The sequence below is a fragment of the Papio anubis genome, chromosome 17 (assembly GCF_008728515.1).
Source record: "Papio anubis isolate 15944 chromosome 17, Panubis1.0, whole genome shotgun sequence".
Lineage (NCBI taxonomy): Eukaryota > Metazoa > Chordata > Mammalia > Primates > Cercopithecidae > Papio > Papio anubis.
This window is the reverse complement of record NC_044992.1, coordinates 48137285-48162023: the sequence shown is the minus strand read 5'-3', so window position 1 is coordinate 48162023 and position 24739 is coordinate 48137285. Positions and strand designations below refer to the sequence as shown.

At 32.0% G+C, this 24739-nt stretch overlaps 1 protein-coding gene across 1 annotated transcript in view; it reads left to right on the top strand.

Moving 5' to 3' along the window:
• Positions 1-24739, top strand: part of LOC101018659 (keratin-associated protein 1-1) — a 48884-nt gene that overhangs the window by 22790 nt on the left and 1355 nt on the right. The window contains exon 2 of the mRNA XM_031657094.1: positions 10114-10120. Coding sequence (XP_031512954.1) covers positions 10114-10120 — 7 coding nt within the window. The remainder of the gene's footprint in view (positions 1-10113; positions 10121-24739) is intronic.

Here is a 24739-nt window from a genome sequence, read left to right as displayed (position 1 = left end):
TTTATTTTATTCTGATTGTTATTTTATTCTGTCTTGCCTGATTTTTCTGGCGAGGACTTCTAATACTATGTTGAATAGAAGTTGTGAGAGAGGGCATTCTTGTCTTGGGCTGGTTTTCAAGGGGAATGCTGCCATCTTTTCTTCTTCAGTATGTTGGCTGTAAGTGTGTCATAGATGGCTCTTACGATTTTGAGGTATGTTCTTTTTATAACTAGCTTATTGAGAGTTTTTAACATGAAGCAGTGTTGAATTTCATTGAAAGCAATTTCTGCATCTATTGAAATAATCATGTGGGTTTTTTCTTTAGTTTTATGTGATAAATCACATTTACTGATTTGCATACGTTAAACCAACTTTGTATCGAAGGGATAAAGTCTACATGGTTGTGGTGGATTAGCTTCATGATGTGCTGCTGGAGTCAGTTTACAAGCATTTTGTTGAGGATTTTTTGCATCAATGTTCATCAAAAATATTGGCATGAAATTGTTGTTGTTGTTGTTGTTGTATCTCTGCCAGACTTTGGTATCAGTATGATGCTGGCCTCATAGGATGAGTTGAGGAATAGTCTCTGTTCATCAATTTTTTGGAACAGATTTCGTAGAACAGGGACCAGCTTTTCTTCATGTATCTGATAGAATTCAGCTATGAATCCTGCTTGTCCTAGGCCTTTTTTGGTAGGCTATTTTTTACTGATTCAATTTCAGAGCTTGTTATTGGTTTGCAGAGGGAGTTAATTTTTTCCTTGCATCAAATTATTTTAAGAGTCATTCACTGAGAACTGGCAATAGTTTCAGGAAGGTTGTATATCTTAAATAGTGAAACTTTAGCCATTTGTCACAGTGCCTGAGATTTTAGCACTACATATCACAATTCATTAAAATATTTTACCAGTGCCCTAAATATATACTTTAATATTTCTTGATTGATTAAATATTTAATATTCTAATGGTATGTATCACATTTGTTAATAACCACTATTATGAGTTCATCTTAAATGGCACTTTATCATCAGTATAAGGCATTTTTTGAGAAATTATAGGTGCATCACTTAATATAAGGAGTGTGACTTTAGTACAGTCATTATTGTCCAGTAGGTCCTTGATAAACAAGGGATTAAAGAAACCATAGGAGCTGTCAAAAATATATTCCTAATTTAAAGAAATTTACAACAGTGTGTGCTGTTTTACCAGTGTTCATACTAATAATACATAAGTTATAAACTTTAAATGAAGCTTTGGTTTTCTAGATGGTTGTCTATGGGATTTTATTTTATTACTTTGTTCTATTACAGTAAGAAAATTTGATTGCAAAGACTTTTGAAGTAAGTTGCAGGTGAATCTTAGTAGGATTTAAACAGCATAGTAAATGTTATGTCAATCATTTCTCTATCTAGCAAGTTATTTTATCATCTCCAGTCTACGCAAATCTTTCCACATTACTTTCTAAGCCTTTTTGAGGCCCAAGATTTTTGAATATTAGAGATGAAACAAAAAAGACCATCTGAGGTCCTAGTTATAAACACTTCTCTATTATGTAACAGAAGAGGAGGACATTGTTTATTAGGTTGGTGCAAACATAATTGCAGTTTTTGCATTGTTGGAATTTGCCATTTGGTATTGGAATACATTCTTAAATAAATGTGGTTACGTTATATATCATTTTAATGCACATTTTCACTTTTTTTGCTAATGACTTATTACTTGCTGTTTATTTTATATTTATTTTGGACTATGGAAATGATGTTAGACAGAAAGCAAATTCAAGTGATTTTCTTATTTGTGTTCAAAATGAGTCGTAAGGCAGAGGAGACAACTCAATGTCAACAACACATTTGACCCAGGAACTGCTAAAGAACATACAGTGCAGTGGTGGCTCTAGAAGTTTTATAAAGGAGATGAGAGCCTTGAAGATGAGGACTCTAGTGGCTCACTGCAATCTCCACCTCTCCGGTTCAAGCAATTCTCCTGCCTCAGCCTCCCGAATAGCTGAGATTACAGGCACCCGCCACCATGCCCAGCTAATTTTTTGTATTTTTAGTAGAGACGGGGTTTCACAGTGCTGGCCAAGCTGGTCTCGAACTCCTGACCTTAGGCGATCCTTCTGCCTCTGCCTCCCAAAGTGCTGGGATTACAGGCTGGTCTTGAACTCCTGATCTCCAGTGATCTGCCCGCCTCGGCCTCCCAAAGTGCTGGGATTACAGGTGTGAGCCACCGCACCTGGTCTATCATCCTCTCTTATTCTACAAAACAACAACAAACCATTTCTCCATCGAATTGTGACGTGCGATGAAAAATTGATTTTATACAACAATTGGCAGTGACCAGCTCAATAGTTGGACTGAGAAGAAGCGCCAAAGCACGTTACAAATATAAACTTGCACCAAAAAATGGTCATGATCACAGTTTAGTGGTCTGCTGCTGGTCTGATCCACTATAGCTTTCTGAATCCCGGTGAAACCATTAGATCTGAGAAGTATGCTGAGCAAATTGATGCAATGCACAGAAAACTGCAATGCCTGCAGCCAGCATTGGTCAACAGAAAAGGCCCAATTCTTCTCCACGACAATATCTGACTGCATGTCACACAATCAATGCTTTAAAAGTTGAACAAATTGTGCTATGAAGTTTTGCCTCATCTGCCATATTCACCCTGCCATATTCACCTGACCTCTTGCCAACCGACTACCACTTCTTCAAGCTTCTCAGCCACTTTTTGCAGGGAACACGCTTCCAAAACCAGCAGGATGAGGAAAATGCTTTCAAAGAGTTCATGGAATTCCAACACACTGATTTTTATGCTACAGGAATAAACAAACTTATTTCTCTTTGGCAAAAATGTGTTGATCGTAATGGTTCCTATTTTAATTAATAAAGATGTATTGAGCCTAGTTACAATGATTTAAAATTCACAGTCCAAAATCACATTTACTTTTGCACCAACCTAATTAAATACTACAAAAACATGTTTTGACTATATTGTGTTGTGTGTCTTATTTGAAGATCTGAGCATTAGAGTGAGATACTCCCCACAAATTTTGAAAAATATTAATTAATTGATTAATTTAAAGTATTTATTGAGTTAAACTCCAAAATAAATGTATTTCATAGAGGTCAAAGCAAGGATATAAAAATTACCATACAGAGAACCTAGCACCTAGGCACAAAGTAAGGCTGTCAACTGATTATCTTAAGATAACTATGGTTAGAGTTATTAGTTATAGCTAGTATTAGTACTCTCAAGAAACCTTAAATGTCTAATTCCAAATGTTTGTATGGCAAAGATGCAAACTCATACCTGCTAATATACTGTAGTCTAGTGGATGGATTTGTTTGTTCTTGCCAAAAGTTTTGAAACTTATTGTTTTCTCCTTTTGTTTGAATATTTTGGAGGATAACGTATATTGACCATGGTTCCAAAGATGGATTTTCTTAGGCCTGCAAGGTTTCTAAATACACCAAATACTCTCTACTTTGTAGAATTATCAAACATACCCTCCTTACAGTTGATCAGTTGAAATATTAATTTTTTTAATTTTCAGAGTGACTCCAGAGGCTTTTGAGTTTGTATGGCTGCTTCTATGGTGAGATGGTTATGTCACTTAACATTTAACCTCTCTGACTTCTCTCATAATGATTCTTTGTTTATCAACTTGTATTCCAATTTCATTCTGCCTGAAGATTAAACGTTGCTAGTGTGTAATTATAGGCTTCTGGCCTGTGCAACAGATTATTCTAAGTTAGTCCCAATTATGTTTTTGCTTTCGCCTACCTAGGTCTGTGTAGGGCAGAACATTTCTTGTTTCACTAGACTTTGGTTTCTCTTAACTGGATAATTTACATTTTGTTTGATAGTTACGTTACTAGAAATGAATACATGTGTAGTCTGGTGTATTTTATTTTTTTTTTCATTAGTATGAGTCATTACTTCAGGAAGAAGTCATCTCTGGGCAAATCAAAAAATAGTTCTTAAGCTAGATCTTCAAAGCAGAAAGTCAGATATCATCTTGACCCCATTATGTTCCATTACTGCCTTACTACTTTTTACAACTGTGACATAATTTCTGTTAAAAAAATAATAATTTGTTATACTTTCACACCGACAAAGCTTAAGAAAAAATAATTGCTTGACATGGAAAAGGACATTGCGTTAGAATACTGTGCATAACCAAGACATGGAATAAGATGCTTTCTAAATGAACTCTTGTACAGACCCCAGACACCGCATCTATGACAGATTTCTATATAGCAATAAGACCAATCCTTTAAGAAAAAATAAAATTTGCATTTTATAGTTTTCAAGGCTGACGAATAAACAGGTAAGCAGCCTGCAGTATTTAGAAAACATACTCTGAGAAAATACGCAAAATGTAAACAACAAAAGAAGTATGGTGGATATAAATAAAAAACAGAAACAAAGTGAAATGTTTCTTCCCTTAATAGTTTCTGTAGGAGCAAGCCCTCTGTTTTTCCAAGTATTGGTCAAAACACAATTTGAAAATCTCTGTCTCTAAAGAAATATGTTTCAACTACAAGAAATTTCAGTTACTGAGTCTGGTAAGAATATCAATTGTGGCTGCCTCACCAAAGGAAATATCACAATGAAATACATTAGTCCTTGTTTGTATAAAACAAATTTACTGGTAAAAAGCAATAACTTTCAGTGTAATTACACCTCAGTATATATTCAAGCATTCTTTCTCTTAACTAAATTTCTTACATACAGGTAAAAATCATGATACAGACAAATAATACTAACATTACTGACTAGTTATGAATATAAATATTTTAGGAAAATGTTTTCAATGTGAGTTAATCTTTATCCATTAGTACCAATAATTTTGTTGAGTAAAAATAGGGCTAAGTTTATGAGAGATACAGAGAAAAAAATCTCCTTTACCTTCACAATTAAAAAAAACCTATTAAATGAAAAAAAGTGTGCTACATAAAATTAGTATAACTTTTAATTTTTTTCTGTTTAAATTCTTGAAGATATTTTTAAAAAATCTGGGCTTCTACTTTAAATATAAAAAAAGAAATAAAAATGAAGGACCTAATGAGCATAAGCATAAAGAAATTTCATCAACATTTCTCTCATAGGAATATTTTCCTGTGCTAGGAGAATACACATCTAACTAAGAGAAAAGTCAGAGAAATAAATGTGATGAGCTGAAGAAAGCATAAAGTGGTTATTTTGACTTAGATTTGGTGAAAGAGAATATAATTGGGAGTTTATTTATTTATTCATATATTCATTAACATTTACTGAAAACCATTGTGTTCAAACAGTAAGTTTGATCTGGGAATACATCATGTTATTCAAAATTAGGTAAATAAGTGTTTTGTTCATTAAAATTATTCAATAAACATTGATTGAATACCTATGTTAGGTAGAGTCATGTAACATTAAGGATATAGATAATTTTTTCTTAAGGATCCCATACTTCATAAGATTTTGATATTACAAAGTGGTAAATGCTATGTTAGAAGAGTGCACAAAAATTATTAAAGCACAAAGGAAATGGATTTCACCTAGAGAAGTTGTATTGAATAGTAAAATAGAGTAAGAGATTAAAAGATGAAATATACCAGTATTTTTTAATAAAAAATTAATTTTGCCACCTATTTAAACTAATTTGCTTATTAAATATACTACCATCACTGATACACACAATAAATAAAACTAATAACACTATCTAACCAAAATTTGAAAAGAGATAAGACAGTGGTAAAATATGAAAGGAGAAATGTGAGTTTTTGTTTCAGCTCTGATGCATAAAGAGCTTAGAAGTCATCGCTTACATTTTTTATAGCAAGAAAACAATCGGAACAAACTGAACATCAATGACTTGTCTTAAACCTAACAGAAAATGATGTCACAGGCCAAACCAACACCCTGAAATTTAGAGAGAAATGCCAAGTCAGAGAACCACAGTTGAGATCATCTGACTTTGATAAGAAACTTTGATTCCATCAGATGGCAGGAATGTTAAAGTAGCAATTTTGATAAAAATCTGATTATTTAAATAGAAAAGACAAATTTCCCTAAAGGCAAACTACCAAAACGTAGACAAGAGAAATAGATAACCTGAATAAAACCAAATCTATTAAAGACATTGAATCGATAATTAATATCTTTTTAAAGCACCAGTCTCAGATGGTTTTACTGATGAATTTTGCCATACATATGAGGAAAAATGACATGACTATTCACCATCTCTTTCAGAATATACAAGCAAAACAAACAAACAAAAACCAAAACCACTTCCTACTCTTCATATAAATAAGGTCAGCATTATCCTAATGCCAAAACTATATAAAGTCATAAAAAAGGAAACTAGATCAATATTTCTCATAAATATGCATTTTAATATTTTCCAAAAATAATGAGTTACAATATATAATGTACAAACTCATACAATATAATAATATACAAACTCATTATAATGTATAATGAGTTTAATAAGTATCATAAACTGCAGACAATTATTCCAGGTATGTGAGGCTGACTCAACATTTGAAAATCAATTATGCAATATATCATATCAACAAACTAAAAGAAAAACATATGATGTTATCAATCAATGCAGAAAAAGCATTTGAGAAAGTTCAGTAAAATTTGTAATAAAAACTCAGCCAACTAGGAAAAGTGGAGAATATTCTCAACTTGATAAAAAACATCCACAGAATTTATACTGCTAACTTCATACTTAATGGTGAGGAACTGAATGCTGTCCATCAAAGATCAAGAAGAAATCAAGGAGGTGCCATCTTTTTATTTTTATTCAACATCGTACTAGAAGTCTTTCCCAGTTTAAGAAGAAAAGTAAATATTGTGTGTGTATGTATGTGAATGTATATGTATATGTTTGTATATATGCATGTATATGTATTTGTGTATGCTTGTGTGTATATTTATTTACTCTGTCAGACCTAAAATAATATCCCAGTAGCAACAGACTCAGTCCCCGATGTTGATTTTTCATATAATTTTCCAATAAGAGAAAAGATTCTTGGGATAAATGGTTGATTCTAGAACAAGGGCAGAAAATTTATATGATGAATCTTGTAGCACCAGAAAGTAAGGAAGAGTTCAGTGAGAAAACAAAACAGAACAAAGCAAAGCAAAACAATCGCATTGATGGGAGCAGGTAAAAGGGATAGATAAAGCAACTGAAAGAGGTCTATGTGGCCATATCTGGAGCAATTTGAGAAACAAATTAAATAAAATAGTATTGTATTATAATCTAAAGTATGAAATAAATGTCTGTGAGCTAACACTGATATAGATAAATGAAGATAAATGAATACATTAATTGACAAGACACCAATCTGCTTTTCGTAGATATACTGCTCTCAAAGAGGGGAGCACAATTTTTTTTTTTTTTTTGAGACGGAGTCTTGCCCTGTAGCCCAGGCTGGAGTGCAGTGACGTGATCAGGGCTCACTGCAAGCTCCATTTTCCTGGTTCACACCATTCTCCTGCCTCAGCCTCCTGAGTAGCTGGGACAATAGGCAGCTGCCACTATGCCTGGCTAATTTTTTATTTATTGTATTTTTTATTTTTATTTTTTTTTTAGTAGAGATGGGGTTTCACCGTGTTAGCCAGGATGGTCTCGATCTCTTGACCTCGTGATCCTCCTGCCTCGGCCTCCCAAAGTGCTGGGATTACAGGTGTGAGCCACTGTGCCCGGCCGAGGGGGAGCACAATTTAAGTTTGACCTATGCATAGCGAATTCCTTCAGAGGCCAATAAGAAAAAGAGTAGGTTTTGGGGAGAGTCATCATCAATATTCAAAAATCATGTTAGTAGTATGTGACCTTGGTATTATGTGATGAAAATAGCACTTCATTTGTGTGAGCTTCTTTCCAAAGACCCATAATCTCAATCTAACTGAGAAAAACACTAGCAAAATTCAAATAGAGAAGCATCCTACAAAATACCCTATCAGTACTTCTTGAAACTAGAAAGCTCATCAGAAACAAAGATAATTATAAGAAACTGCCACAGACAAAAAGAGCTATTATTAATTTGCTAAGGCTGGCACAACAAAGTACTACAAACTGAGCAACAATAGCAGAAATTCATTATTTCAAGGTCTGGAGGCTAGAAGTCCTAAGGTGTCAATGGGGTTTGTTCTTCTGAGGGAAGTTCTGGAGGCTAGAAGTCCTAGATTAAGAAATCAACAGGGTTGGTTCTTCTGATAATCTGTTACAGGCTTCCTTCCCTTCTAGGTCTAGCAGTTTTCTGACAATCTTAGGTGTTCTTTGACTTTTAAAAACATCTCACCCTTTCTCTTCATATGGCATTCTCTGTGTCTGTCTTCAAATTTCCTCTTTTTATAAGGACATCAGTCATGTTGGATTAAAGCCCACCCTAATGGTTTTATTTCAACTTGATTATCTCTTCAAACACCTTATTTCCAAATACAGTCACATTCCAAGTTACTGAATATTAGATAGGACTCTAAAATATCTTTTTTTTGAGGTGGTCCAATTCAACCTATTTCAGGAAGTTAAGGATACATGATAACTAAGTTAATGTGATATACTTAATGATTGAATGGGATCTTGGAATACGGAATGAACATTAGGTTCCAAACTAAAAAATCTCTGCAAATTATAGACTTGAATTAATAATAATGTATCAATACTGGTTCATTAATTGTAACAAGCATACTATACTAATGCAAGATGTTTATTATAGGAAAAAGTTTGTGTGACACATATATACATACACTCTATACTATCTTTTCAGATTTTGGAAACCTAAAACTGTTTAAAAAAAAAAAATAAGGTATACTAAAAATATATGAATAGTATATGGAAATCCTGAATGAGTTCAATTGTTATTTTTACCTCAAATATCACAAATAATACTAATCCAGAAACTAAAGCCAAATCACAGTTAACAGGTTAAGCAGGAATAAGTTTTTATTTAAAATATTTGACCTCAGAGATCGAGACCATTTTGGCTAACACGGTGAAACCCCATCTCTACTAAAAAATACAAAAAACTAGCCAGGCGAGGCGGCGGGCACCTGTAGTCCCAGCTACATGGGAGGCTGAGGCAGGAGAATGGCGTAAACCCGGGAGGCGGAGCTTGCAGTGAGCTGAGATACGGCCACTGCACTCCAGCCCGGGTGACGGAGCGAGACTCTGTCTCAAAAAAAAAAAAAAAAAAAAAAAAAAAGACCTCAATACTTGATGACTGAAATGATACAAAATGATTTCTCTAACATTACTTCAAATTTGTAGATATTCCTTTGCACGCCAAACTTAATGATGTCTTAAAATATAGCAGGGAATTTAATGAAAATAAGATTTTTTTAAAATTTTTTTTATTTTTAGTGGTGTCCGTTAATTAGGATATCCAAATCCAGAAATAAAAGTTGGACCTCAAAGGACAGCTATTCATGATTTCTAATGCACTGAAAAGAATGATTATAACTTGTTAAGAATGCTGTCAGTGCATTTAAGAGAGACAATTCCTACATTATTTTTAAATAAAGAAGAGTGTAGAAGAATATCAAGGCTATTGAGCTTTTGAAAGTTTTAATGAAGCGGAAAGTTAGTTATAAACTGTTTAATGTCAAAAATAAACTCAATTTACCTACAATTGTAACATATGCATGATTCCCCTCATTTTGTGGGTGAGAAAACAAAAATGTAATTATGTCAACTTGCTCAGGAATTCTAGTATATTTCTATTCAGCTTCAGTCTTTGAAGTTCAATGATAAGGTGGTGTCTTCAATAATGCATCATAAAGAAAAAACAAAAAGTCCTGTATCAAGTGGAGAAATACTTAAATCTGAATATTACTTTTAGATTCAGAAAAGTAAAATAATTAAGATTATAAAACTGAACTTTTAATGTAAATGACATGAGCTTTCTGGCAGTTACTGTATTGACCAAAATACATCAGGAATAATAATAATAGATAATCTTTCATTTTATGTTCAGAATTGACTAAAAGACTGAGATAGAAAAAGTAGCCCTCAACTCATGCGCTAACAGCTAGACCATGGGCTTTTCCAATTGAATAAAATATTTTCATAAAGGGTCAATGTAAAATAGGGTCACTCTGTGATCATGGTTGACTAATGGACTAAAAAAGCAGCATGGTTTCATAATCTTATTTGAGCAAAAATTCAACCACAGATATAAACAATATTGTCCGAACCACCGAAATGATGAAGTATTGCCCTCTTCCAGGTAACATGAGTGACTAATGTTCCTTTATCATATAAAGAATTAACCCCTTTCCATTCCTTCTGTTTCTAGGTAAAAACATCATTGAGAACCAGATTAGGAAAAGCATTTAAGCCACAGATATTACCAATAAGAAACTCCCAAGAGAAAACTCCCTCCAATACCTATGAAAAATCATTTGCATTGTTTAAAATAGCCAAGAAATGGAATCAGCCTCAGTATCCATCAGTGGATGAATGGCTAAAGAAAATGTGGTATATATGCATGATGAAATATTATTCAGCTATAAAACAGAAGGAAATCCTGTTATTTGAGACAATATGGATAAATATGGAGGACATTCTGCTAAGTGAAATAAACCAAGCACAGAAAGGCAAATACCATATGATCTCACTTACATATGGAATCTAAAATAATCAAACCCAAATAAGCAGAGAGTAGCATGGTGGTTACCAGGGGCTGAATATGGAATAGAGTGGGAATGAGGAGATGTTGAATAAAAGGTATAGCATTTCATTTATACAGGAAGAATAAGCTTTGGAGATCTATAGCATAGCATGACAACTATAGTTAAAAATAATGTATATTTGAGAATTGCTAAGAGAGTAGATTTAAAATGTTCTCACCACAAAAAATATGCATGTGAGGTGATGAATATGTTAATAAGCTTAATTTAACCTTTCCACAATACATATTAAAACATCACACCATATCCCATAGATATATGTAATTATTATTTCTTAAGACTCTTTTCTATATCAGTTCTTTTCTTGCCTGAATCTGGAGTTCTTCCAATATCCAAGGATAGCATTTTTCACATCTATGTCAGTGTTTTAGGTCACTCTTTTTTATTAAAACATAAATGTTCTTCTGTGATATGATTCCCATACAGATGAATCTATGTTATTTTTCTAAATGTGAAAATAAATTTTCCAAGATCTGACCCATTCTAGAAATCATTCTGAAATTCCAGAATACAGTATCTCAAGTGGAAACACATATTAGAGCATCAGAAGATATATTAAAGAAGTAGAGTGAGCTGTGTCTCATCTTCACAAAATATAATTGTGTAAGTATAAGGCAGCTTTCTTTCATTTGTAAAAATTGTCATAAGATTAAGATTCATTGCATCTAAATATTTTTGATGCCAATCACTAAGGTGAATATAGTATATTTTTGCAAAGTTTAATCACTTTAACATTTTTATACTTCAGATAAAATTTAAATATAAATCTTTTCCTTGCTTATAATATTATATTCTTTTCAGAAAATACTTTCATCATTTTGTTAGTTCTTCACACGGGAAAGAAATTCTGGTACTATGTTCATTGCCTCAAGGAAGTAGGTCTAATTTAAGAAAACAAAATAGTGTCCTGGAAAGGTTAATATAACTATTCAGTAGAAAACAACCCTTACATGTAAGTGGATTATTGAACATCCTGCAATGGCTAGAGAGATACACATTTAAAAGCATACTTGAACATAATTTCTGTAATTGAACTATGACTTTAATTACATGATTTGCTTTTGCAATGGAGTTCTTAAAAGTTACAACTCTTATCAAGCTTTAGAATATTTAATTTCTCATTTACCCACCCTGATAATAATAATATGCTTAAAAGAGTGGCATCATTTTATCATGTGTTATTAAGTAATATATACTAAATAAATACATGGTAATTACTAAAGTGCTTAAAGGTATTTTGCTAAAATACTGATGGACACTTCTGAATTACTAAACCAGTTTCGACTAAGATTTTTAAATTATTGTAAAGTATTTTAAGAATTTCAGTGTTTCAGAGTTTTGACATGTGGTATTTAATTGCTTATTACAACATTAATGGGAAGTTGAAAATTATTGATTTCATATTTAACAACAAACATTACAACTATGTATATGTACTTGTTTTCATATTCAACAACAAACATCACAATTATGTATATGCACTTAAAACCTACTATGTGCCAGTGGGCACAGAATAAATATAATATAAAATACCACTGCCCTAATGGATCTTATATTCCTTCAAATAAGGGCAAAACAAGCAAATATAATTACAAATGTCTATTATTCAATGCAATACTTAATATTAAGAAAAAATTTAAGGTAGCATAAAGACAGCAGGAGATGACAATTGAGACTGTTTTATGTAGTATGCCATGTCAGATCACTTAGGCTAATTAATGATGTGGTAACAAATTACCCAGAAATTTATTTCTTAGAGGAAAATGTTTTGAGTGAAAGGATGTGTCATATTTTGTGAATGAGTCCATAAAGATAAGAACTGATAATTGCAAATTTGATTTGCAATGTTGGTAACTGGTAGTCCTTGATAAGTGTATATCTTTAAAACACCTCAAATTCTAGCTTATAATTCCCAGTAGGGTAAAAGAACAAAAGTATTTTGGGAAGACTAGGCATTATAGATTTTCAATAGGTAAAATACATTATTTGGAATGATGTGATGATGAATTTTATATGTCAACTTGACACGGCGTAAAGATATTTAGTTAAAAATTTTTTCTGGGTATGTCATGAGGGTACTTATGAATGAGATTTAATATTTGAATCAAGGTCTGGGCACTGTATCACACCTGTAATACCAGTGCTTTAGGAAGCCAAAGTGGGAGGATCACTTGATATCAGGAGTTTCAAACAAGCCTGGGTGACATAGTGAGATCCCATGTCTACAATATATATATATATTTAAATCAGCCAGGTGTGGTGGCACAAACCTGTAGTCCTAGTCACTCAAGAGGCTGACGCAGGAGGAGAAAGGATCACTTAAGCCCAGGAATTTAAGGCAGCAGTGAGCAGAATTGTACCAGTGCACCTCAGTTTGGGCATCAGAGAGATATCCTGCCTCTAAAAAAAAAAAAAAAAAAAAATCAAAAACAAAACAATCCCCTGCCACACCACACACACACATAAATATATTTGAACTGCTAGATTGAGTAAAGCATATTGCCATCCCCATCATGTGTAGAGATTATCCAGTCCATTGAAGACCTGAATAGAAAAGGCAGAGGAAGGGAGACTTTTCTCTCTGCCTGTTTGAGCTGAGGTATTGGTTTTCCGTTGTCCTCAGACTAGGACTCACACCACGGACTTTCCTGGTTCTCAGGCCTTTGAACTTGGGCTAGAGCTTATACCATTGGCTTTTCTGGGTGTCCAGCTTGCAGATGGAAGGTTGTAATAATTCTCACCCTTCATAATTGTATAGACCAATTCCTTATTAAAAAATCTTTATATATACATAAAGATGTGTGTGTATTTATGTGTATCTTTATATATATATAAAAATTCATCTTTAGTATATATTTATATTTTTTATATATGTAAAGATATGTCTTTATGTATGTGTATCTTTATAAATAAAGATATATCTTTATAAATTGAAGCAACACATTTTTAGACATATCTAAAGATGTAAATGCAGATATAAAGATGTATTTCCATATATAAAGATATGTATGTATCTATAAAGATATACATATACATATGTTTATATATCTATATATAGATATATCTACAATATATTTATACATGTGTGTAGACCTAAAGATACATCTTTATATTATACATAGATATATCTTTATATCTATATTTACATATTTATTTATATCTATATATAAATATACGAAACCTATCCTTTTTCTGTGGAGAACCTTGACTACTAACAGTAATGTCGCTGGGCGCGGTGGCTCAAGCCTGTAATCCCAGCACTTTGGGAGGCCGAGATGGGCGGATCACGAGGTCAGGAGATGGAGACCATCCTGGCTAACACGTTGAAACCCCGTCTCTACTAAAAAAAAAAAAAATACAAAAAACTAGCCGGGCGCGGTGGCGGGCACCTGTAGTCCCAGCTACTCCGGAGGCTGAGGTAGGAGAATGGTGTAAGCTCGGGAGGTGGAGCTTGCAGTGAGCTGAGATCTGGCCACTGCACTCCAGCCTGGGCGACAGAGCCAGACACCGTCTCAAAAAACAAACAAACAAACGAACAAAAAAACCAGTAATGTCTAAAAAATATTTTGCTTCAATTTAATTTGCTCTTCGTTGTTAACAGATAACTTCCAAACAACTTGCTATTTACTTAAAGTAGTAATTTAAAGTAGTCAATTTAAGAGACATAAATGGCTTATTAGTTATTTTGTGCCTCATGATTAAGAAGGATTTATAAACAAAGGAATAAAGCCCTTGATTAGTGGGTTCCATCACTTCCTTTCCTCAAGATAACTACCTTGTTTTCTACCATATATGTGCTGGTATAAGAATTTAATCTTTACACTGTGTGTAAATTAACAATAGAATATAAGAATTCATTGTATTTTTATTTAAAGTAATTTGACTTATTAAACATTCTGCAAAATATTTTCAGTCCAAGAAATGCTGAAAATTTTTTTAAAACACATGCTCCTAAATGTATAGCTGAGTTTTAAAAAGTGTAAGGGAAATTACACTTATTAGAGGTCCTAGAAAAAACAACAAAAAAAAAGACAGCTGAAAGAAAGGTGCTAGCATAGTTTAAAACCACCAAGGACCTTAGAGAAATTTTCTCAAACTAATGAATAAAGCAAGCTTTGGATTATAATGTTTATAGTACCATAAACAGACAACATAACTGTCAGGCCAAGTGAAGTGGAGAGTGAATACTGAGATTCCTAAGGAAGCTAGATATTATAAAGTGTGGAAGACTGGGAGAAAAATAAATCTACCTTCAAGTTAAAGGGGGACAAGTAGTAGCTTTTAAAAAAATCTCATCCTTCACACCGTATTAGTAAAATATAGAACCTTCTTTCAAAAATCAAAATTACATACCTTCTTTAAAATGAATTTGAATGCATATCATTTTTATTTTGGAAAATATTAAGTTGAGAAATAAAATTGTTGCCAGATTTTTAGGATGCCTGGCAAGACTGTATGCAAGAAAAATCAACCTCAATACATCCTTTAATAATTTGGGGGAATTAACATCTGCTAAATATGAGTTAACCATCTAAAATTTAAAACTACAAAAAATGTACAATAATCACCAGGAGTAAGCAGAGACATCAGTTAGAGGAATTAGGCTCAGAAATCAGATATAAAACATATTAAATTATATGATGTGAATCTATTTCTCTGTTTTAAGTAATGAGAATTAATTGATAACACATGACATTGAAAAGGACCAAGTATATTTTATAATAGAACAAATTTTAAACTATAAATGTTAAAATGTAACTGAAAATTGAGGTGGATGAGTTACATATGTAACAAGGCTAAAAGAAGAATTAATGACTGCAACTGAGATATGAAAAAATTACAATACAGTAAAATGAGACAATTTATTGGTGAAATAAATGCGGGAAACATATGAGAAGAGTCCATCATAAAACTAATTAAAGGATTTAATTAAATGCAAAAGGATATAGCAGAGTACATAGAGAAGAGGAACTATAAAAAGTGATTATAACTTAGAATTTTATAAAATCGATGACAAACATAACACACAATGAACAAAGTAAGACTCCAAAGACAAGCTAAAAGTTGTCTTGCCGTATCTTCATAGTCAATGAAAGAAGACATTGATATACAAGGGATTATAATAACATAGTTAATTACTCACAGAAAGATAAACATCAGGAGCTTTAATATTGATGCACCAATTCCCTGGCTCCCACTTACTAGTTCAAAGCTATGCAGTCAGTGGATTAAGTCACAGCTGATGAACACAGGGCAAAGGGCTCAAGACCTTTAGTAGTGAGCAATGAAAAGTCACTTCCCTTTCTTGTGGGGTGGGGAAGATGTTACACTGAAATTGTCCTCTGGCCATCTTTACCTACTTATTTGCATATATGACCAGTTACAGAAATAGCTCAGTACTAGGAGACAGTTAAGCCTTACAGTTTGGAACACTTAGCAAGGACAAATAAGATGTTTAGGGCCCATGGTGGACTGCCTTTTCCAGTATGGTAAGTCAAACAATTCAATTAACACTGATTTTTGTGCAGCAAAAAAATAAATACACAGGACATTAAAATAGTTTATTAATATGCTAAAATAAAATAAAAACTGCAAATTGAGAGATCAAATCCAACGGAACATCTTTCAAAAGAAAAAAAAAAAAAAAACGATTAAAAACCAGGTGCAAGTCCCAGCTGCTCAGGAGGTTGAGGCAGAATGAACCTTTGAGCCCAGAAGTTCAAATCCTGCCTGAGTAACATAGTAACATACCATCTCAAATAATAATAACAATAATAATAGAGATTAAATACAGATATTTTCAGATCAAAGAAAATCTAGATAGTTCACTACTAACACAACTTCATTAGGTGAAATTCTAAAACATGAGTTCCCGGGATATGAAGGAGGTTAATAAATACAAGAATAATAGAACAGGAAGGGAATTGGTAAGTTTTTGTGTAAAAAAAAAAAAACAAATACTGACATAAGGCAACAATAGTATATAACTTTTGAGGTAAACTGTTGAAGCAATTATTAAACAACAATGATATATAAGAAGAAGGGCATGCTTGGAATTAAAATGTAAAAAGACAGAAATTTTCATAAATATTTGACCTCTACAAAGTCTATGAAAATTTCAGTATACTCTCCCAATGGTACGGAATACTACATGAGAATAAAAGAGAATATAAATCTCAAAAATGCAAGGAGACAAAACAAGAAGAAATTTGAAAAAAAAAAATAACAAAACACCTAGGTGGGGGGAATAAAAATTTAGAGTTTCTGTATGCAATTAAACTAAAGTTATCAGCTTAAAATAGTGTTATAACTATGAGACATTTCACGTAAGCCCCAAGGTAACCACACACTCCCCAACCCACACATACATTATAAAAGTTACAGAAAGAAGAAAAAAATTAAAGTTTATCAATAAAATAAAATCAACAAAGGAGACAAAGGTAAGATAAAGGAACAAAACTAACACAAGACAGCTATCAAAATAGCAATAGAAAATCATTCCTTATCAATAATTACTTTTAATGTAAATGAAATAAACTCTCCAATTAAAAGCTACAAAATGACTGAGTGGATTAGAAAACAAGACTTAATTACATGCAGTCTACAAGGAGCTCACTTTATATTTAAAGACATCCATAGACTGAAAGTGAAGGGGTGGAAAAGAAATTCTATGCAAATGGTAAACAAAAAAGAACTGGTTGGCTATACTTAGACAAAATACACTTAAAGCCAAACATTGGCACGGCAGACAACAAAGGATACTTTATAATAATAAAAGAATCATTTTAACAGGAAGACAGAACAATTGTAAATATCTATGTACCCAACATTAATGCACCTAAACACAGAAAGCTAACATTGACAGAAATGAAGGAAATAATTGTCAGCAATAGAATAATAGTATGAAACATCAATATCCCACTTCCCATGATGGATAGAACATGCAGAAAGAACATCAATAAGGAAACAGAAGACTTGAATAACACTACAGACAAAAAGACCTAACAGATATGCACAGAATATTCTATATAACAGCAGCAGAATAAACATTCTTCTCAAATATACATGTATTGTTCATCAGAATAGATGACATATAAGGTCACAAAGAAAGTCTTAACAAATTAAACAAGATTAAAAGCATACCAAATATATTTTCTGACCACAGTGGAAAAAAAACTGGAAATATGTAACAGAAGGAAAACTGGAAAATTCATAAATATGTGGAAATTAAGCATATATACTATTGAACAACCATTATGTTAAAGAAGAAATTAAAAACTATATTAGACTTCTTCCTTTCAATCTGGATGACCTTCATTTCATTCTTTTATCTAATCATTCTGGCTAGGACATCTATAGTACTACATTGAATAAAAGTGGTCAGTTTGTGGGAGTTTTTATCATGAAGGGATATTGAATTTTATCACTTTTTTTTTCAGCATCTGTCAAAATAATTATAGATTTTTTTGTCCTTCATTCTGTTGACATGATGTATCACATTTATTGTTTTGCATATATTGAAACATCTTTGCATCACTGGGATGAATTCCGCTTGATCACGGTGTATGATCTTTTTAATGTGTTGTTGAATTCAGCTTGCTAGTATTTTGTTGAAAATTTGTGCATCTATATTCATCAGATATTTTGGCCTATAGTTTTCTTTTTTTGTTGTGGCTTTATCTGATTTTGATATCAGGATAATCTGACTCATAGAATGAGTTTGGAAGCATTTCCTTCTCTTTGACTTTTCTTGGAATAGTTTGAGTAGAATTGGTATTAGTTCGTTAAATATTTGGTAAAATTCATTAGTGAAGTCAACAGGTCCCGGGCTTTTTTTTTTTTTTTTTTTGGAAGACTTTATTACTGCCTCTAGCTCATTGCTTGTGAGAAAATTCTGCAAGACACACACAAATAAAAACATAACATATGAAAACATATAGGATACTGCAACAGCAGTACTAAGAAGGAAGCTAATAGCAATATCCACCTACATTAAAAAAAGAAGAAAAATCTGAAACAAACAGTTTAACTTCATATCTCATGGAACTGGAAAAAGAACAAACTAAGCCCAAAGTTAGCAGAAAGAACAAAATATCAGAGTACAGCAAAAGCAAAATAGAAAATGCAGAATACATAGAAAAATCAATGAAACTAAGAGTTTGTTTTTGGAAAATGTAAGATATTGATAAACATTTATATAGCTTCATTAAAAAACTAGAAAAAATAAAATAAAGAAAATCAGAACTAAAGAAGAGTTACTATAACCAATCACAAAGAAATATAAACAACCATAACAGACTACTATGAATAATTATATGAGAACAAAGTGGACAGCTTAGAAGAAACGAATACATACATACAACCTGCCAAGACTAAATAATGAAGAAATATAAAATCTGAACAGAACAATAACTAATATAAAAATTGAATTGGTAATCAAAAACTCCCAAGAAAGAAATTGCAGGAGCAGATAGCATCATTGGTGAATTCTACCAAACATTTAAAGAAGAATAAATGCCAGTTCTTCTGAAACTTTTGAAATGAAGATAATATTTCCAAATTCATTTTATAAGGTCAATATTATCCAGATATCAAAGTCAAAGATGTCACAAGAAAAGAAAATTACAGGCCATTATGTGTGATAAATATAGATGCAAAAATCCTCAATAAAATATTAGAAAATTAAATGCAACAGAAAATTAAAAGAATCATATACCATCATCAAGTAAAATTTATCCCTGGGAGATAAACATGTTTCCAATAAATCTGATGGTTCCCCAAACAGATGCTGAAAAAAATCAATTAATGTGATACACTACATTAATAGAATAAATGATAAAAATCACAATTATTTCAATAGATTCAGAAAAGAATATTTGACAAAATTCAACATTCATTTATGAGAAAATCTTTGAAAAAACTACAAATAGAAGAAAATTACCTCAACATAAAAAAGATTATATCTGAAAAGCTCACAGTTAACATCATATTAAAATGTGAAAAACTGAAAGTTTTTCCTCTGTGATTGGGAACCAAGCAAAGATACCAATTTTACTATTTGTGTTTCATATAGTACTAGACATTCTAGCCACAACAATTATGCAAGAAAAGAGAAATAAAAAACATCAAAATTAGTAAAGAAAGAAGTAATATTATCTCTGATTACAGATAACATAGTCTTATGACTATAAAGTCCTTAAGACCTCACAAAAAACTGTTAGAAGTAATAAAATGCTCAGTAAGATTGCGGATACAAATTCAACACGCAAACATCAATTGCATTTCTATACGCTAACAATAAACTATCTGAAAAGGAAATTAGAAAACAATTTTATTTATAATAGTACCAAAAGCACCAAAAGACCTGGAAATAAGCTTAACTAACGAGATGAAAGATGTGTATATTGAAAACTACAAAACACTGATAAAAGAAAATTAACAAGGCATGAACAAATGAAAAGACATTCTGTGTTCCTGAATTGGAAGACTTTGTCAATTTTTTATACTACCAAAGGCAATCTACAAATTCAATGAAATCCCTATCAATATGTCAATGGTAAACATTTTAAAAATGAAAAAAAAAAAGCTAAAATTTATGCAGAACCACAAAAGACCAGAAATAGCCAAATCAATCTTGAGAAAGAACAAATGGGAGACTCACATATTTTTTATTTTAAAATATATTAATTTCTCGACTGAGAGTCTAAAATAAGGAGTATCCCCTCAATGGTTAGGAGAGATACAAAATTGAAATAAAAATTGTATTACTTACAGGTCTTAGGGAAATACATGGCATGCCTAGAGGGCACATCCATGCAGAGGTCAAGGAGCACATTGACAGAAGGAAAGAAGAATCATGGGCTGATGTCTTTGTTGTGATCCAGATGTCTTTGTAATCTGATTTATTATGGGGAGTTTGAATAGGTAGACTTAAAGCAAGCAGGCACAGGTTCTCGTATGTCACACTGTGACTGAGAGATGGTTGCTGTGTCATATCTGCATAGTCCACACAAGGTGTGGGAGTTAGCAGTACAGGTCAAGTAGGTTGTATGTAGCTGTTCCAAAGCAAAGTGTCCCCCAGGAGACAGTTGTATAAAGCAGATATCTGGATCAACCATACTGAGGAAATAGGGGAAAATGTAGAACTAGAAACTGTGTCAAAGATTATTACACCCTGCTTCTGGCATGAGAGAGTTAAATTTGCTTTCAGAGTGAATGCTGAAGCATAAAATTATAAAAATTCACTACAATTACAAAGCTATTGTAAACAAAACAGTAGGGTCCTTTCATAAAAATAGGCACACAGATCAATGAAACAGAACAGAAAACCCAGAAGTAAATTCATGCATATATGATCAACTAATCTTCTACAATAATGTGAAACATACAAAATGGGGAAAGAATAGTCTCATCAATAAATAGTGTTGAAAAAAACAGATGTACACCTGCAAAAATATAAAGAAAGGAAAGACTCTTATTTTACAACAAACATAAAAATCAACTCAGAAAAGATTAAAGACTTTAATGTAATGCCTGAAACTATAAAATTCCTAGAAGAAAATGGTGAACAAGTTTAATGACCTTGGTCTTGGGAATACTTTTATGAGCATAATATGAAAAGTATGGAAAAGTATGGACAACAAAACCAAAAGTAAACTAATGGGATTACATCAAACTAAAAATGCTGCACAGCAAAAGAAGTAATAAACAGAGTGAAAAGGCAACTAGAGAATGAGAAAAAATTTGCAAACCATAAATTTAATATGCAGTTAATATCTAAAAATTACAATATACTGCTATAACTCAATAGCAAAAAAAAAAAAACTAAGAAGACAATAAAAAAGACTAATGATTTTAATAGAAATTTCTCCAAAGAAGATATATGGATGGCCACAAAGTATATAATAAAATAATCAACCTCAAGAATTATTAGAGAAATTCAAGTCAGAATCACAATGAGATATTACTTCATACCTATAAGGATGTCTATTATTTTAAAAAAGTGTTGACAAGGATATGAAGAAATTGAAACCCTTGTGTTCTGTAGGTGGGAAAGCAAAATGGTACAGTTACTATGGAGAACAGTGTGGAGGTTTCTCAAAAAATTAAAAAATAGAACAACCATATGATTCTGCAATCTAACTTTTGTGTATTTAAGATTGAAGTCAGAATCTTAGAGAAATGTTAATACACCAATGTCACTGCACCAGTATTCACAATAGCCAAGTTATGACAACACCTTAAATGTTCATCAACAGATGAATGTATAAGAAAAAGGAATGTAAAAGAATGTATACATACAATGGAATACATTTCAGCCTTAAAAGGAAGGAAAATGGAATATGTAATAGCATGAAGGAACTGTGAGGACATTATTCTAAGTGAAATAAACCTGTCACAGAAAGAAAAATACTGCATGATTCCATTTATATGATGAATGTAAAATAGTGAAACTTAAAGATTCAAAGAGTAAAATCATGATTGACAGGGGCTGTAAGGAAGATAAAACGGGGAGTTACTAATCAATGGGCATTAAGTTTCAGTCAAGCAAGAAAAATAAGCTTCTCTAAAGATCTGCTGTACAACATTGTACCTATAGCAAACAATAACAAATTGTGTTTTTTAAAAATTGTTAAGAGGTGAGATCTCATGTTAAGTGTTCATACCACAATAAAGTAACATAAAAGAAAATAGAAAACAAGGCAGGTCACTGTGATGAGAAAGTGGAGCAGCAGGAACCTCATGCACTTCTCTTCAAAGTTTAAGGTGGTAAAACCACTTTGAAAAAAGAAATTATCACTATAGACTACACCTAAAAATACGAATATTCCATTATACAATAATTTCATTCCTAAGTATATACACAACATTAATGAGTACACATGTGCACCAAGAGAAAAGTAAAGGAATATTTATATTAACAACATTTGTAATTACCAAAAACTGGAGGGAAAACCCCCTGCATATCTGTCATCAGTAAAATGTATGAAGAATGAGGTATTTGTACAATGCTGTAGTATAGAGCAATGAAAATGAATAAACTGCAGGTACAGGTCACAAGTTTATTTTGAAGAAAAGCAGCAATATAACAAAGGATACATTTTATATGGCCCCAGTGTTGTGATTTTCAGATGTAGACAAAAGTGAAATGTATTGTTTAGGGACATATTGGATAATAAGTCTGTAAACAAAGGTGCAAAGAATAGCAGTTACTATTCGTGAAAATTAAGTTTTATAATTGAGGAAAGGTTTAAAAGGCAAGCACTTGAGTTCTAACAATGCTGTTTCTTGAAATTTTGTTTACAGAACTGTTTGCATTCTCATAGTTTTCTCAGCTATATATTTATAGGTTTTCCATCTTTTATATGAATTATTATTCATAATTTTAGAAACAGCATACAAGGTTATAAATAACCCTCTATCAAAGAAGTGGAATAATGGATTTTTAAAACAAATGGCCAAGAAAACACTGCATGTCAAAACTTTAGGATTCTGGTAAAGCCGTATAACTTTGGGAATGCAGAGCATTAATACTTATATTGGTGTAGTATATTCTCAACTTGATAAAGAAAAACTACAGAAAACTTACAGGTAACATTATATTGAAAGGTGAGAGGATAGAATCTTTTCTGCTAAGATGAGGAACAGGCAACGATGTCATCACCTCTAATCACTGCTTTTCAATATCGTATTAGATCTTAGCTAACACTAAGACAAGAAAAAGAAATAAAAGGTATACAGAATGAGAAGAAAGAAATAAAACTGCCTTTGTTTGCAGATGACATGAACAACAATGTAGAAAATCTTTAAGAATTTACAAAGAAATATTTGGAAATAATGAGTGGTTATAGCAATGTTGTGGCATACAAGGTTAATAATACACAAAAGTCAATAACTTTATAAAAGCAATGGACAAGTAGAATTCAAAATTTAAAGCACAATACCATTTATATTACCATTCATAAAAATAAAATGCTTTGATATAAATCTAACAAAATGGGTACAAAATAAATATGAGGAAAACAACACAACTGTGATGAAAGGAATCAAGAAGGACTAACGTAAGAAGAGAGATATTTCATGTCCATGGGTAGGAAGACTCAATATTTTCCTATGTCAGTTCTTGCCAAATTTACCTATAGATTCAATGCAATTGCAATTTAAATTCCAGCAAGTTATTTTGTGGATATTGACAAATTGATTCTAAAATTTATTGAGAGGCAAAATATCCAAAATAGCTAACACAATATTGAAGGAAAAGAACAAAATTGGAGTATTGACACTACTCAACTTTAAGACTTACTATAAAGCTGGAGGCATCATACTCCCTGATATTAAAACGTATTATAGAGCTACATAACGAAAACAGCATGGCACAGGCAAAAAAATAGACACATGGACCAGTGGAACAGGATAGAAAGCCACGAAACACATTTAAGTATTTACAGTCAATTTATTTTTTATAAAGATGCCAAGAACACACATAGGAAAAGGTCATTCTCTTCAATAAGTGGTGTTAGGAAAAGTGAATATCCATATGCAAACAAATAAAATTGTATCCTAATTTCACACCATACACAAAAATCAATTCAAAATAAATTACAGACTTAAATGTAAGACCTGAAAATGTAAAATTTCTAGAAGTAAAACTAGGGGAAAAGCTCCACCACATTGTACTGGGCAATAATTTCTTAGAACTTTAAAAGCACATGCAACAAAAGTGAAAAAGAGACAAATGGGATTACATCAATCTAAGAAATTTCTGCACAGCAATGAAAACAACAGAGTGAAGAAACAGCCCATGGAATATTGCTGAATCTTGCACAACACAGGTCTGAACTGTACAAGTCCACTTATACTCAGTTTTTTTTTTTTTTTTTTTTTTTTTTCTCTGCCACTCCTGAGACAGCAAGGCCAAGCCCTCCATTTCCTCCTCCTCCTCAGCCTATTCAACATGAAGACAAGGAGTATAAAGATCTTTATGATTAATCACTTCCACTTAATAAATAATAAACATATTTTCTCTTCCTTATGATTTTCTTTTTTTTTTTTTTTTTTTTTTTTG